This window comes from Tamandua tetradactyla, chromosome 5 (genome assembly GCF_023851605.1).
Source record: "Tamandua tetradactyla isolate mTamTet1 chromosome 5, mTamTet1.pri, whole genome shotgun sequence".
Taxonomy (NCBI): Eukaryota; Metazoa; Chordata; class Mammalia; order Pilosa; family Myrmecophagidae; genus Tamandua; species Tamandua tetradactyla.
The window spans coordinates 93132511-93149068 of NC_135331.1; the positions used below are offsets into that span (position 1 = coordinate 93132511).

Consider the following 16558-nt stretch of genomic DNA (forward strand, 5'->3'; position numbering starts at 1 on the left):
TCAGGGATAAAGACTGTTTTAAATAAGCTCTTCTAGAAGCCTTTTTCTATGCATTTGTGATGGTTGGGTTCTGCTGCCAATTTGGCCAAGTGAGGATGCCCAGTTGGCTGGTCAGGCAAGCACTGGCCTGACCTTTGCTGCAAGGACATTTTGTGGCTGGTTGATAAACTGGAAGGCTGGTGTATTAAATCATTAGTCAGTTGATTGCATCTGTGGCTGATAACATCTGTGATCAACTAAGGCATGTCTCCCACCCATGAGACAATCCAATAAGTTGAAGGTCTTAAAGGGATGAGAGAGACTCTTTCACTGCTTCTTTGGTCAGCAAGCTTCTCCTGTGAGTTCATCCAGACCCTTCATCGGGTCTTCACAGCCTGCCCTATGGATTTAGGACTCTTCCATTCCTATGGTTGCGTGAGACCCCTTTATAAATCTCATATTTACAGATCTCTCCTGTTGGTTCTGTTTCTCTACAGAACCCTGACTACCACAGCATACAGGATCATAGGTTAGTATTATTTGCAAAGATAAGAGTATTCGATACACACTGCTCCACAATCGACTCTTCATTCTCTTCTTTTTTGGTCTTTGTTTGGGTGGTTATGGTGATTCCACAATAATCATCGTTTTAAGGGAGTTTTTGATCAAAGAGGAAGGGAAGCTCCCTTCTCCCTTCTAAGCCCTGAAATAGTTTCTTTTTTAACTTAGTGAGTGAATGGGTTCGGAATTCCAAGAGATAATCAATACTTAAGAAGGTTTTCCAGCCAAATCCCGGTGTTTTCCACACAAAATGACATTACGGAATAATCACATTTTACTCACTTGGTTTCTCAGCTTTCTGCTGATGACCTTTTCTTCCTGAAACTTTCAAGAGCTGGAGATCTTGCAGCCCCCACTCTCACCTCAACTTAGGCAGGCAGGGACAGGGTGGGGTGTGGGAGGGACAAGGAGGGTGACCCAAAAGCATTTTGTCACTGTCTCCCGCCCCCGAGGTGACACACCTCCCTCTTTTAATCCCAGGATGGTTGATAATTGGGGTATCCAATTTCAAGTTTTTCTTTCTTACTTGGGGTGCTGAGTGGCAAGCAAAATTCTCATGACAGAATGGAAGACATAAAGTTCTAGTGACCATCCTGTACTTTTAGTCTAATTGCTTGATATAATTTACATGAATTGTTTTATAGAACAGAAGTGACCTAAGCCGTGCTGCACCATGCTTCATGAATGACAGTTTTACCAATTCCGAATTTTCACAGACAAGGGGAGCAGCATGATTTGGCAAATAACCAAGAGATACGAGCTCTGTATCTGCAGGAATATCCACGTCAGAACTTATAGATCTATTACTCTTTAAATTAGCAGCATATTACTCTATTGCATGGTTATACTGTAATGTATTTATCCAATCACCTGTTGCTAGACATTTGGATTTTTCCTAAGTTTTTTTGTAACTATAACCAATGCTTCAGAGAACACCTCCATAACTAAGTTTTTGTGCATACTTGAGAACATTTCTGAAACGTGTCTTCTCAGAAATAGAATGGCTGATTACAAGAGAGGTAAATTTAACACTTTAAGGCTCTGCTGAATTCCCTTCCAAAAGTTTGCACTTCTTTACACTTCTGATCCACAATGTGGCTAGCTTCCTTGCACTCACATCCACAGTGGATGCTATTGATCCTGTTAATTATTGCCAATCTGATGAGCAATTATTGTTTTAATTTGCCTTTATTTAATTATTAATGAAATTAAACATCTGCTCAAAAACTTCTTGGCCTTTAAGTTTCTCCTTGAGTAGCAGGTTCTTTATTGAAAAAATATATTCCATTTATCAAGTTATATTGTTTCCTCCAGGAAGTATTCATTTTGCTCAAAAGAATATGTGGAAGCACTGTCTTCCTATAGCACACAGGTGCTTCCCACAGCACAAAGAGAAGAAGACTTCTCAGTTCACCATCAGCCAAACTCAAAGGACTTAGATTTAAATAAGATCATTTCTCAAAAGGAAACCACTTCTCCAGCATTTGAGGGTTCATTCATGTACAGACAGGACTTTGGAGGTAAATTTATAGATTCCACAAACTGGAATAAAGTCATCCCCTCTGCAAATATAGCTATTATACAGAAAAATATATTTATCATCAGTTGTTTATCCCAAGTAATTATTGAGCCAAATTAAATGTTAAAATCTTGATGTAAGGAGGCCAGTCCAAATGGATTCGACACATTCGGTGTCCCTTCCAACTTACTTCAAGGATGCTTTCCTGTATCTCACAACCTAAAAAGCTGAAAAGTGCATTTCCCAGACTTTTTTGCAGCTAGAGTTTCAGATGTGAATTAGACTATGCCAATCAGATGCACTGGCCCAAGGTATGGAAAGAGGAAGTGAATTTGGGCATTTTCCTGAGGCTCCAGCTGCAGCTGAAACAAGCAAGGTCAAGGAGAAGTGGTTCCTTTTTGCAGCAGTGTTCCTGCATCCAGGCACTCCTTCAGGGGGCGGTAGCTCCCTGCTGGATCACAGCTTTGCTGGGGATATTCTGGGGTCATTCCTGGAGCCCTGCCTGGAGCCACCCCTCCAACCATTTGTAAGCCACAATCCCTTTTCTGCTAAAATTTGCTGGTGTGGTTTCTGTTTCCTCCAATAGACTCCTGACTGAGACAGCTCACAAATATTCCTCATCTTGACCTTATCCTTAAGCCATGCATGATATGAGAAAGAAAAGCCTAGACAAACGGCAATGCTGTCATGAATTGTGCTTGTCATGGTTTTTCTAACAAACTTCCAGCCCTGGAAAGTGCCTCTGATCCACGGCCCTTCTCAAAGGAAGCTGCCACTCCACACAGAGGTTCTGTTTGCTCAGAAACTCTTTCATTAAAAAAGTAATAATTGCAAATCTATACTTTGACTAGTGCATCTCCTAATATAACGTATGTAGATAGCTGGTTGAACACCTTAAGTACATGGAACTTTGTATAGGACATGAGATTTTGTTGGTTTGTCCAGGTAATGCCCTGATGAATCCCAGAGTGATTTGATCAGTGAGTGGAAAAGTATTTGCAAAGTCCCCTTCGGGGAATGGTGAGAACCGGGGGAAACTCAACTTCCCCAAGTTGAATTCTTGATATTTGCACAAACAGTGTGGACAACCAAAGCTATAGGCTGAGCCCCCAGTCTTGGGGTTTGTTCATATGAAACTTAACCCCGCAAAGGATAGATCAAGCCTAGTTAAAATTAAGCCCAAGAGTCACCCCCAAGAGAACATCTTTTGTTGCTCAGATGTGGCCTCTCTCTCCAGCCAACACAGCAAGCAGACTCACCACCCTCCCCCTGTCTACGTGGGACATGACTACCAGGGGTATGGACCTTCCTGGCAACGTGGGACAGAAATCCCAGAATGAGCTGAGATTCAGCATCAAGGGATTGAGAAAACCTTCTCGACCAAAAGGGGGAAGAGTGAAATGAGACAAAGTGTCAGTGGCTGAGAGATTCCAAACAGAGTCGAGAGGTTATCCTGGAGGTTATTCTTATGCATTAAGTAGATATCACCTTGTTATCCAAGATGTAATGGAGAGGCTGGAGGGAACTGCCTGAAAATGTAGAGCTGTGTCCCAGTAGCCATGTTTCTTGATGATGATTGTATAATGATATAGCTCTCACAATGTAACTGTGTGATTGTGAAAACCTTGTATCTGATGCTCCTTTTATCTACCTTGTCAACAGATGAGAGGAACATATGGAATAAAAATAAATAATAGGGGGAGCAAATGTTGAAATAGATTTAGTTTGAAATGCTAGTGATCAATGAAAGGGATCAGTAAGGGGTATGGCCTGTAAAAATATTTTTTTTCTGTTTGTTATATTTTTCTGTTGTCTTTTTATTTCTTTTTCTGAATTGATGCTAATGTTCTGGGAAATGATCATGATGATGACTATGCAACTATGTGATGATATTGTGAATTGCTGAGTGTATGTGTTGGGCATGTTTGTTTCTTGTAATTTTTTTTATTTAATAAAATTATAAAAAAAGATTTAAAAAAAACAGTGCACACACCTTAATTTTAAAATACTTTATTGCTAAAAAATGTTAACCATCATTTGAGCCTTTAGTGAGTAATCCTTTTTGCTGGTAAAGGGTCTTGTCTCCATGTTTATGGCTACTGACTGATCACATTGGTGATTGCTGAAGGCTAAGGTAGCTGTGGCAATTTCTTAAAATAAAACAGTCATGAAATATGAAAAAAAACAACATCCTATTTAGAGTTAATTCATATACTATACAGTGCACCCTTTAAATTTACAATTCAGTGGTTTTTAGAATGTTCACAAAGCTGTCCATTAATCACCACTATCCAATTCCAGAACATTTCATCACCCCAAAAAGAAATCCTGTACCATGAGAAACCCATACCCCCTAATCTCCAGTCTCTGACAACCACTAATCTATTTTCTGTCTCTATGGATTTGCCTATTCATAACATTTTTTTATAATTGGAATCATACAATATGCCGTCTTTTGTGCCTGGCTTTGCACATTTAGCGTAACGTTTTCAAATTTCATCCATGTCGTAGCATGTCTCAGTACTCCATTTCTTTGAATGGCTGAATGGATTGTCAAAGGCTTTTTCTGTGTCCATGTACATGATGAAGTGGCTTTTGCCTTTTATTCTATTAATATGGTGTATTACATTGATACTCATAAATTCAATATATAGGTTCAAAGGAAAGCTAGAACCGAATTCAAATACCAGAACATCTAATCCCTGAAACTCCACACAATGGCATCAGCAAATATTACAGAGAATATTTGACATCACCCAGTTAAACCTGAGCTACAAGGCAGTGATTCCTGCCAAGTCACCCCAAAGGACATCCCCTCTCAGCTTGAAAATCTCTAGTCATAGGGAACTTAACTGCTAGGATAGAAAGAAGTGGCAAGCTTGGGAAAGAACCTGGAGGCTGCTAAAAACAAAACAAAACAAAAAACCTTTGACTAAACATGTTGTCCTCAAAAACTCGTCATAACTTTCCTTAACTGACAACACCTTAAGTGGGTTGTCAAAGACTTGAAATAAGACCCACTGGGAAGGACAGCTCCAAGCACCCAAGGATTGGAAGTGGAGACCAGACACCATCAAGACCTCATCTTCTGCTTCTAGTACCTGCTTCTTTGGCCTCCCCTCATGGCAGAGGACACAGTCGCCACCAACTTGGGGGGAAACTTTCCTGCCAGGTCCAGTTGGCAAAATCCCAGGAGAGGCCTCTGATTGACCTGGCCTGGGTCATGTATTATCTCTGGGCCAATGGCTGTGGTCAGAAGAATGGGCTTCTCTGAAAGGCCCAGCCTGATTTAAAGGGCCCTCCTCTGTTGCTAAGGCTAGAACTCTCTGTTATGGGGTAGGACAGGAGCAGCTGTCAGAGACAAAATCGTATTACCACCAGGAGAATGGCAGGAGAGGCGATGGGCTGATACCTGCATTATGTCAATGCCTGTGTCTTTTGGGGGTTAAGCCACTGTCTTATAAAATAGATTCATTTCCAAGGGCAGATGTGTTGTTCAGGGAAATTTGAGCCCTTTACCACCCTCTAAAATATCATCACAAGTTAGTTTATCAAAGTACTGAGCCATGTCACAGAGAAGCCATAGAGATCTAGAATCTAGGATGGAGAAGTTTTGATGGAGAAGTTATTAGGCAAGCAATGGATTATGGAAACACCTCTCTTTGGGAGACAGAAGGAGAAACTGATGCTTGAGTGTTCATGCTGGGAGGCAAACTTCAAGGCAACAGAGATGCCATTTGAGCTGGAAGGATTACTAAACATGAACAGAAGTCTTCCTGGGCAGGACCTCTCCTTTTACCAATGAGGAAACTGGGATCCAGGGAAGAAGAGCTGCCCAAGGGCATATGAACAAAGAACAGCCCATGCAGCCAGGCCAAAAAGCTTAGAGAGGGTCAAGCAGATGGGGAAGAGAGGGCTGGCTGTCCACCAAAGGCTCCTCTACTACAGTGTGGGGAATGGCCGTCCAAGCCCCCTTTGCACCTATCTGTACCCATCAGTATCAGTCGGAATCATGGCAGGAAACAGATGGGCCAATCACACGAGGGAATTGTGGAGAGTTTAATAATGAGATCATTTTAAAAGGTATGGGCAGCGTGTAGGGAAAGTATCAAGTGAGGATGTGGTTTCCTGAGGTTAGTACCAGTCATGTTATTACCGCCCCTAAGCCTAAAAGGGAAAGAGGAGGAAGCAGTTGCCACAACCTGGAGAGAGTGACCACATGGAAGGGTCAGTGGACAGGATCTGTGGCCTTGAGCGGGGGAGGCATGGCCAGCACATGGGACGCAGCAAGAGGGACTGGGGAAAATAAATACCTCGCGCACACCCTCCTCCAATCTCTTGCCAGTGGCTTCCTTGGCCAAACCTAGCTAGAAGCCAGGGGAAAAGGGGGCCGTTGATGCATCTTTATAGATCATTCTCCTGGCCCCAGAGCAGGATGAGGAAGGGTGGAGAGTGGTTCTGGAGGGGCCCAGGAATATATTCAGCTTATCACGTGCCTGAGTTCTGGCCAATGGCTTGTGGGCAGGAATGATGGATGCCTCCCCCCAAGGCCTAATCCATGAAGACGCCCAGCCATCCTCCATGTTCCCTCTTCCCCCACCTGCGGGCTGGATGTCAACCCCCACATACATTCCACATGAAGACAGCAGAGCCTCCATCAGCTTGGATCCCTGAATGATTTCATGGAGAGGATCTCCTCCCTCTGGCACCAGACAAACTTCACATGACTGAGAAGTACATGTCTACCACGTTAAGAACCTGAGATTTTGGTCAGGTTAACCGCAGCTAGCACGGCAGAAGCAGTCAAATCACGGCGGGCTTCCTTGGAAGAAGAGCTGGTATTTGATCTGGGAATGTCTACCCACTACTAAGTTGGCTGAATGGATTTATATGATCAGAAAAGCACTTCATCTTGCTCAAATAAAGATGTGGCTGAGCTGCCAAACTTTGTTTCTGTGTTATGTCATGGGGGACATCCTGCTGTTGGCCCTAGTTCAGAGCTCCTGCCTGCTTTGTCAAAGGCCCTTTTCTTTTTCTGTGGCTGGTCAAGACTCCAGCTGGTAAATTACTCACTATTCAACCATGAAAAAAAAATAATGTTCTTTATCACAAATCTCTAGAGTTTGTAGAGGGCTAAAGTTTTTATATTGCAAGGCTTTGAAGGGGGCCTGGATGAAAGCTAGGACCCCACATTCTAGGAGTTCCCTTGCCATCTCTGATCTCCAATTCCCCATTCCTAAAACTGGGACAAATCACTGTTGCTGGTTAGACTGGTGGGAGAAAACCAATTTATCAGGTATTTCAGAATTTCTCTGAGTATTTGTATAGCATGACCACCTACCCCCAAAGCTCCCTCCCTGAGAATCAGTTGTGCATTCTTACTCCAGGCCACAAGTTGAAAACCAGGTGCGACCTGAGTCACTGGTCAGAGTGTGTGTGAGCATGTGGCCGAGGGGAAGTCCCCTCCTGCTCAGACTTGCTGAGATGTCAAGAGCTCTCTTTAGAAATCTGGGGCTTCCCAGCCAGAGCGCTTTCTATAACACATGGCACTTCCTTGAACTGCGTGGTTGAGGTGGGCATGACCTGGAGGGTTGAGATCTGTTCAGGAGACTTTCTGACCCGTTGGCATCAGCCGGTGGCTCCTCCATAGGCAAAGGAGGGGGACACAGAGGGGCAGCTCTGGGCCAGACTGAGAAGAAGGTATGGTTTTCTCCTCTCAGCCTTTCTGCCTACATCATTCATATCTGCTAGGACTGCCTTTGCTTGCACCTAATAGAAGCCAACCATACTGTCTGTTTCAGGCCAGGTGGGACCTCCAGGCTAGATCAGAGTGGAGCAGACCAGAGAGAAGACACTGACGTAGGTGACGATGACGTGCTCGTGCTTTCAGAGGCTTTTTAGATCTTTGCCAGCTCAACTTAAAATCAGCCCTCTTTACTCAATTCCGTTTCAGTTTCCTTTGTAGCACTTATCACCACCTGACATTATATGATTTGTTTACTTGTTTGTTGTTTGTTTTGTCACCTCTACTCCCCCGTTCCTAGAACAATGCCTAGCACACAGTAAGTGCTCAATAAATAAGTTTTAACTAAATAAATACATCTCATTTGAAAGTTCTCCACTTCATGAGGCAGGCAATGCAAAGAATTCATGTTACACATGGAGAAACTGAGGTCCAGAAGGGGTTGGCATGTGAGGGGTAAGGGTGGAGAGGCCTTCGACACGCCTCTGTCATAGGTCCTGGATTTGCAATGCATTATCTGGGTCTCTGCTCAGAAATTTGATAAACTACTTAGGGATAAGCAATAAGGATGATAATAAGAAAAGGAGAGAATAAATCACTCCTAACAAAGAAACTGGAAAGGTAAGAATTTAGAAACCAGTGGCCTGTGGGTTGGGCTAAGTAGGGTGACACTATCATGGGGCAGGTGGCTTTTTGGTGCCCTTCAATTCCATCACTACTCCTGCTACTTACTCTCCCCCTGCCTGGGTAGGTAGTGAGCTCCCCATCACTGGAGGTATTCAACCAGGGGCTGGATGACTACTTACAGAGTATATCTGAGTTGAAGAGTTCGATTTGTAAGAGTTCTTCCTTGTAAGAGAAAGCAGGCATGCTACGCACAGAAAGAAGAGACACTGCCTGATCAGCTTGTCCCCCAATGCCAACACAAAAAGGGGTTGTTGTGCCACCTGGTGGACATGCTTTAAAACCACAGGCCTTTCCACGGAGCGAGGCTGTGTGTCCCCAGGTGGGCAGTGAAATCAGAATAGAGGCTCTAAAGTTTCACAAGGCCCTGTATCAGTTCCCAAGGGCTCAAGGCCAGGCATCAGCAGGTTTCAAAGAGGCCCCTATGTCAGGGAGGATTTATAAGGGGACTCAGAGTTTCTGCGGCATTTTGGAGGGGACACATCTTCCAAGCCTTATCCCAGAGTCCTGGAATGACGAACTGGAAGGCTACCCGGGAGAGGGCAGGAGGAGGCACATTTGTGAGCACTGCTCATCTTTGTATTTGGGAGTTCCCAGTGAGCTTAGTTCTGCATGAGCCTCCAGCAAACCACTAGTATTAATAATAATGGTAACCTTTTAAAAAAATCTTGCCCTAGGCACATCATATTTTGAAAGATTTTTATCTACAGAATGGCCTATTTTCATTATCTTTATTATATTATTATTTATCTTTATTACCTTATCACATCATTTATTATCACCGCGGACCTTTGCCACTGCCAGTGAGAAGCTCTGACGAGCTCCACCCATTCATGTGACCACACGGAGTTCATTTAATTTGGGCAAGAGTGAAGACATTTGAAAACTCAAATGTAGGGTACTCTCCAAACTGTCTGAAATACAGCAAAAAGCTCCAGCCCTACCCAGCTCCTGGGGGAACAGCCGTTGGTCCTGAGACCCCATCCCAGAGCCGCTGCGCCTCTCACCATTTCTCCTTTTGGTTTCACTTCACTTCTCTGAGAAAAAAGCATAGTTATAAGAAATGGTTCACTCCCACCCTGACCTGGTCAGAGGAAGCCCTGGTTGCAGGGAAGCCCCCAGGGCTTTTTGGTACAGGTCTGGGCGGTGAACAATCAAAGGCTCCCTGGGGACCAGCTTCAGGTAACTTTTTTCCCCAACAGCATCAGTTGTCCGTGAGCGGCCTATGTGCAGTTGGTGCTGCTGAGAGTTTCCGATGCTCTTCCTGTCAGGTCAGCCACGGGACAGCCCTTCCCGACGGCTCCCTATTCACCCTAGTGAGCCGGGCCTGATCCCCCCACGGACCCCAGGGCCCCCTTTACCCTCCCTCCGAGACAGGCCTCTGCAGCCGGCCCCACCCCCATATCCTCCGCATTCTCCATGAGCCCTCCGAACTCGAACTCGAGGATCAGGCGGCTCTGCTGGACCCCCAGACCCTCCCAAAGGGGAGGGGGGAAAGAGAGAAGAAGCCTGTAGGGTCCTCCTTAGGGACTCTGTCCCTGGCACCTCCCAAGCAGCGTTCACCGGTGTCCCCCACTGTCCCCAGCAGGCATGCCTCGTTCCACCTCCCCCTGGGGACTGCGAGGGTCTCTTCTCCTACAGACGGATGCGTGAACTTTCCGAGGGCAGGGCCCCGTCCCCTTTGTAGGCCCATCCTTCAATCTATGAGCAATTAGCTTACAAGGATTTTGGAATTTAAAGATCATGATTAGAATATTTTTAAAATTTGCACACATGACTTTCAGAAGAACCCACTTTAAACTCCCAACCCCAGTTTTGGGGTTGTCCTATGGGTGGCTTCATCCAGTAGTTCCCCGGAGTGGCCGAGCCAGCCAGGGAGCCCTGACACCCAGCGTTCAACAAGGCTCTTTCTCCACCAGTGCCTCCTTCCCAGCTGCCACAGATTCCAGACTGTTCAGAGGCCCAAGATGTGCGCTGTAAATGTGCATGCTTCCTGGGTGTCCGTGTAAAAGTTTTGAGAGAGCGCATTAGTAGAAAAAGTAGAGGAAGAAGCCAGGCAAGGCCACCAGGCTAGTGTCCTCTGTCCCCAACATCAGCTCAGGTTTCCTGCTGTAAAAGCCCATGTTGTGGCAGGACCACCAGGATTAAAGAAAGTGTCAGATCTGGAACTTTCCTGAGCGGGGAAAAGACTTTGTCTGCAAGAATCCATGTGACGGAGAAGATGGAGCCTACCAGAGCTGTGTTCGTGGGTTAAGGCTGCAAATAGCTTGACAGTGACGTGTCATTTGTTTCATTAATGAACTCCTTAATATACTCACTGTTCTCATGATTGTTTACTGTTAACACTAATAGAATCTGGCAGAAAGAAAAAAGATGTGGTTGTCTACTTTTTAAAATTCTTTGTGAGAAGATCCTTTTTAGATATATATAGTTTTTGCAACCCACCACTTTCCTATTGTATAAGAAATGGATGTAAATCTGGAGCCTCACCTGGCACCAGGTACACAGCAGGTGTTCAAGTAATACTTGTGGGAAAGACTGAATGGGTCCCAATATTCCTTGCATCCAGGTGCCCATCCCCAGACAGGGCCTTAGGTGCCCAGGAAAATGGTGGAAAGGTTCATGCCAAGGCAGAGTGGAGAGTTCAGGAATCCGGGATGGTGGACTCTACCCCAAGCCCCGCCCCCCATGACTCCAGATGTGGTCCAGGTGGTCCTAGCTTTGGGTGAGAGTCATCACCCTGGGTTAAGGTGGAGCCACTAGGGTTTGCAACTGTGGACAACCATTAACACAGCAGTAGGCAAATGTCAACGTCTTAACTGGAAGAAGTGACCTATGAATCCATCTTTCGTGTACACCTCTTCATCTCAGACCCATTAGCGAGGCGCCCAGACGAGAAGTCTTGAGGCAACACTAGGAGTCAGAAGCCTGGACCAGGCTGGCCATGTGTCTGGACCGGGCAAGCCACTTCCCTGTCTGGCCTGTTTCCTTATCTACACAATGAAGAGGATGGACAAGTTCATTTTGACAATCGCTCCCAGTCTAATTATGTCATTTAGGTTTGGGGAGAAGATAAGAAAAGCTAAAGGGCCTGAGGCAAAGTCAGGATGGAACCGTTTCAGAGGGAAGAAAAAGGGGGTCAAGAATTTTCCTACTCAACGGTTCCCTCCAAGGCCACCTGCCTCCCCTCCCACCTGCCACCCAAGGGTGGAACTGATACAAAAGGGACAGATCGAGGGCCCCAGACAGGACCAAGTCGGGAGTTTCCCTGCTTGACAGCGGTCACATCTTTGAATTCCAAAGTTCAGAAACCCTTATCGAGTTCTCCCCTGCAGTGACTCAAGGCTGAGGTTCATTCAGAGACAGGGGGGTTTCCTGACCTGCTGGGGCAAGAGGTCAACGTGGTTTCCTCCTTCCCAGAAAGATGATGTGAATCCAAGAAGTTTTGGTTTTGATTAAGTGGAAACATTCCCTTCCCCTTCTCCGCCAACCTCACCTGGGGCGTCTGCAAGGACAGAGGCTCTGCCCCCTCGGCAGCAGACCCCGGCTGGTCCTTGGAGGTGGGGTGACAAAGAAGCAAATGGGACAGAGGTACTTTCATACTTCAGAGCAGGTTTTGGTTTGCAGTCTTTTTTAGCATTATTAAACACTCCTAACATAGCAGGCCCTTCATGAATATTGTCTTAATGAAGCATCCTCACCACACTGTTAGGTCAGGTCAGGTCAGGTCTAGAGTAACACCCCCAGTCTATAGATGAGAAACCTGAGGCTCCAGAGAGGGGAAACAACTTGGCCAAGATCACGCAGCAGGTAAGTGGTAGAGGAAAGATTCAACCACAGGACTGACTTCAGAACTTCTGTCCTTCTCCCCAACCTGCCAATCTGCAGTACTCCTCCCCAGTTCAGACCTCACTTCCTCCAAGAAGGCCTCCTTGGCTGCCCCTCCTGCCTGGGCCACCCCTGTCCTGAGTGGACCTTGTCCTAAGCTTCCAGGTCTCCCTCCCTACCCACAAGGCACATGTCTCCAAATAAAGCTCAAGTTCAGCAGCAGTGTTTCGTCCATCTCTCTCCAGCCTAGGGCTGGACACACAGTAGGTGTTCAGGTAACACCTGAATGTATTGTTCAGGCCAAAGGCCCTGAGTGGGCACCATCTCAGCGCTGTGTTAGGTGGGCCGAGGGTGGTACTCCAGGCCTTCTAGATCCTCTGGGGGTAGACCGCATGAGGGCTAGACTGGGCGAGCGCACGCAGCGCAGACCTCGCACCCTCAGGCTGGGCGAGCACTCAGAGCAGGCCCTGCACCCTCAGGCTGGGCGAGCACGCAGGGCAGACCCCGCACCCTCAGGCTGGGCGAGCACTCAGCGCAGGCCCTGCACCCTCAGGCCCCTCACCCCCACCCCACCCATTCTCTTCCTTTTTTTAGCCTTCTAATTTTTTTTTTTTTGCATCCACTTTCCTTCTTTAACACTTTCTTTAATAGCTCCTTCTCACTTCACTTCTCATCCCTTACACCTCCTCACCCTTCTCCCTGGCCTGAATGCTTTCCCTTTTCTCACCCATTTTCTCCATCTACTCAGTTATTTTCTCCTTCCTTAATACAGTATCATTACTTCCCACCCCCACCTAGGGCAAACCCTCAGGCTGAGTTAACGAGTGGGAAAGGTGGGGGAGGAAGGGAACTCAGGCTGGGGCTGCTTCCTCTGGGGAATGGGAAGCAAGCGTGGTTGACCCTCTGGGGCTTTGTTTTCCAAGGGGAGGCCACTGCTTTCTAATATGGCACCTTCGGGTATTAAACGAGGCATCAGCTCTGGGTAGAATGGGAACTCCTGGCATGGAGAATCAAGCCTAACTGGATTTATGCTCCTCCCAGCCCCTCAGCATCACAAAGACCCCACAACCATGCAAGACAGCCCTGAGGGGCTGCTCTTGGATACTCCACGTTTCCTATACCCTCATTCTTCTGGGTAGTGGTGAGTTCTCTGGTCCCAGGAGCAAGATGGGTCTTACAGGAGCCTGCGAAAGGTGTGGAGTGAGAAAGGACTAAGCTGGGATCCCAGTCCTGTTACTGACAGCTGCGCATTTGTAGGCAAGTCTAGAATCTTCCTTTGAGCCTCTGTATTCCCACCTGTGAGGCCGGGGTGAGAATGCTTACTGGACGGCTATTCGAACAAAGGACCCAAGGAAATGCCCAGCACAATGGAAGTTATTGTTACTTTGCCCATCCCGGGCAGGAAGTAGAACTGGGAGGCCCCACTGAGCTGATGTTCACCTTACCTTGCCCTCCTCTCTCTGCTGCTCTCTTCCCCGATGCCCCCACCTCACCCTGCCATTTTCCTGAGCGGTTTTCTGACACGACCCCTTTCGGGATCCATCCTTTTCTCTCTCAGCCTGGCGCCCCTCCCCAGTGGGCAGACAATAGCTGGCGATGAGAGAGCCTGTGGCCTCCAGAACAAGTATGCATCCTCGAGAACATATCAGAATCACCGGAAGGGCTTGTTGAAACGCAGCCTTTTGATTCTGAGTTTATGATTCTGCAGGCTTGGGGCAAGGCTGAGAACTTGCATTTCTAACAATTTCCCAGATGCTGCTGCTGCTGCTGTTCCCGGGGCCACCCTTTGAGAACCACAGGGCTACACAGGCACAGACAGTGACAACTGAGACATTTAGCGAAGAGTCCAGTCGTCTCCCACCAAAGGCCACCCAAGGAAACTTGGAAAGCTTTTCAGGGGGCACCCTGAGCTGCTGGGGCATGCCCTCCACAGGAGGCCGCGGGGGCAGGGGCGGGCATGAGGATCTCACTGCATCACAGTCTCAGAGTCACCAAAGGACCAAAAACCAAAAAATAAGGGTTTGGGCCAAGTTAAACAAACTGTTCATCAAAGACCCCAAGGGCAGAGGGATGGGCTCTGGTCTCAGTTTGGGAAGCACCCAAATATCCCCAGAGCAATAAAGCAAGGAACAGCACTCGGTTCTGGAGAGGCACCCCCACTCTGCCAGCTACTCAGGGTGCCTCACCTCAGTTACTCCATCAGAGGGTTCGTGTGTGAATTAAATGAGATAAAAATATATAGGGCCCTTAGCACAACGCCTGGTACCTGGCATGTAGTAACCACTTAAGAAATGCCAACTGTCATTATGGTTATTATTGCTAAGGTTGACAAAGCACTAATCCTTTTCTCCATTTCATGCGTCAGCCCCTGAGGATGGGTTTCATGAGCATGCCCCTTGTACAGATGAGGAAAGCTGAGGTTCAGCAAGAGACCTCAGTTTCCTTCTTCGGTAAATTGAAGGCATTGGGCTGCCTGCCTTCTCAGGACCCAGCTACCTCTTCCAAGCTGGGCAGGTGCCAAGGGGTAGGGAGAGAAGAGTCCCTTCCCTGCAACCCCACTTGGCCACAGGGCTGCCCTACCCAAAGGATGACACCATGCCCTGTCCTAGAGGTGAGAGCGCCCCAAGTTATCGGCCCTCCCAGGTCCCTAGGCAGCTTTGAAGCCCCGAGACAACAGTTGTGATCCCATAAGTTCAAAATCCAGCTGAGGAGTCCCACTGTTCCGGGAGGAGGGAGGAGGTGCCATGCAGCCGCCTTCACGGGAGACTCAGTCCCCACTCCATCAGCCTGGAGTCCACCTGCCCCTCATGGAGAGACTTCCAGCATCTCATCTTTGAAATCCATTCTGTCCTGCCCCTGGTTCTCCAGCTGCTCCAGGATGCTGTCCTTGTCCCGGACCATCTTCCCTGGCGTCTTCAGAAATCTGGAATTCAGGTCACAGCTGCACATCAACCCGACTCAACTGCAGGGGAAGCCCAGCAGACCCCGCCCCAGCAGCAATTCCCCTTTTCACCTTGGCCCCCAGGCCACTCACCTGAACAGGAGCTTTTGCCCAGGTTCTTTCTTAATGATGTTCAGCTTGTAGTAGTGGCGTAGGGCACGCGACATCTTCTCATAGGTCATGTTCACCCGGTTCTGGAAGGCAAAGCAGCCCACATCACCCTCCCACCTCTCACCCTGCTCCTTCCAGGCCTCAGTTCCCACACCTGGAAGCAAGCAGTTTGGACTGGGTGGCTTCTTAAGTCCCTCTGCCCAGGGATCTGTGAGGGTTTATGAGAGTTGCCTTGCGTTTTGAAGGAGAAAGACGAGGGAAAGTTTGGGGAAAAATAATTGGATGGCTCTCTCACCTACCTGACTGAGAACCTGGGGGGCGGGTGTGAACTGTGTGTCACTTTGAAATAGCAAATGCCAGAAGCAGCAACATATAAATATATATTAGCTGAAAACACAAACAGAGAGGCAGCAGGGGGGGTGACATGGACGGCCTTGTCACCAGCTGTGTGACTTTAGCCAAGTCATTTTTTCATTTCTATGGGAGGTGGGCAGTGCAGTGGAAGGGCAAAGAGCCTGGGCTTTGGGGTCAGTTTGAGCCTCAGCTCCACCAGTAAGCAGCTGTGTGACCTTGGACAAGTATCTTTACCTCTCTGAGTTTATTTCTCCCAGCTATAAAATGAGGATAGGAATATCCATCTCACAGGTTTGTTATGGATTAAATGAACTAATCTGTGGAAGCATTTAGCACAGTGCTTGGCATAAAGCATGTGATTATTAAATGGAATCGCTGCTCCCCGGGGCCTGTTTCCCTCCCTGAAAGATGCAGAGACCCGATGAGATAAGGACTGTCCTGTCTTTAGTCATTTACATCCTCCCTTCTCCGTTACTGAGAGTCAGTGTAACAGAGCTGGGTCCAGAACCCCCGGGGGACTCAAACCCCTGCTCTGTCACTTATTGGCTGCACACCCTTGGCAAGTTGTTAGCCTCTCTGTGCCTCAGTTTCCACATCTGATGATGCTCACCTCCCAAGTTTGCTGTGAGGGTTAAATGAGTTAATACAGGCAAACTCTCAGAGCAGTGCCTGCCATCAAATGTTACAGCACTTTACCAAATGCTACATATTGCTATCATTGATGTCCATCATAGTTTTCTTTAAAAGACTCATTTTTTTTACTCAAATGAATTTATTTATTTTAAAAAAAGGACACTTTCTTTATGTCACCATGTGCATCATGACATTGACACAGTTG

General features: G+C 47.2%; 1 protein-coding gene across 3 annotated transcripts in view; it reads right to left on the reverse strand.

Annotated features, from left to right (window-relative positions):
* Window positions 1-14186: 14186 nt before the first annotated feature.
* ETV7 (ETS variant transcription factor 7) overlaps window positions 14187-16558 on the reverse strand; it is a 28404-nt gene continuing 26032 nt past the window's right edge. For 2 of the 3 annotated variants that reach the window (XM_077161616.1, XM_077161615.1), the window contains 2 exons: window positions 15349-15449; window positions 14213-15237 (listed from right to left, as the gene is read on the reverse strand). In XM_077161616.1, coding sequence (XP_077017731.1) covers window positions 15120-15237; window positions 15349-15449 — 219 coding nt within the window. In that variant the 3' untranslated portion in view covers window positions 14213-15119. Of the gene's footprint in view, window positions 15238-15348; window positions 15450-16558 lie in introns of all 3 variants that reach the window. The other variant, XM_077161617.1, reaches the window with a different exon arrangement.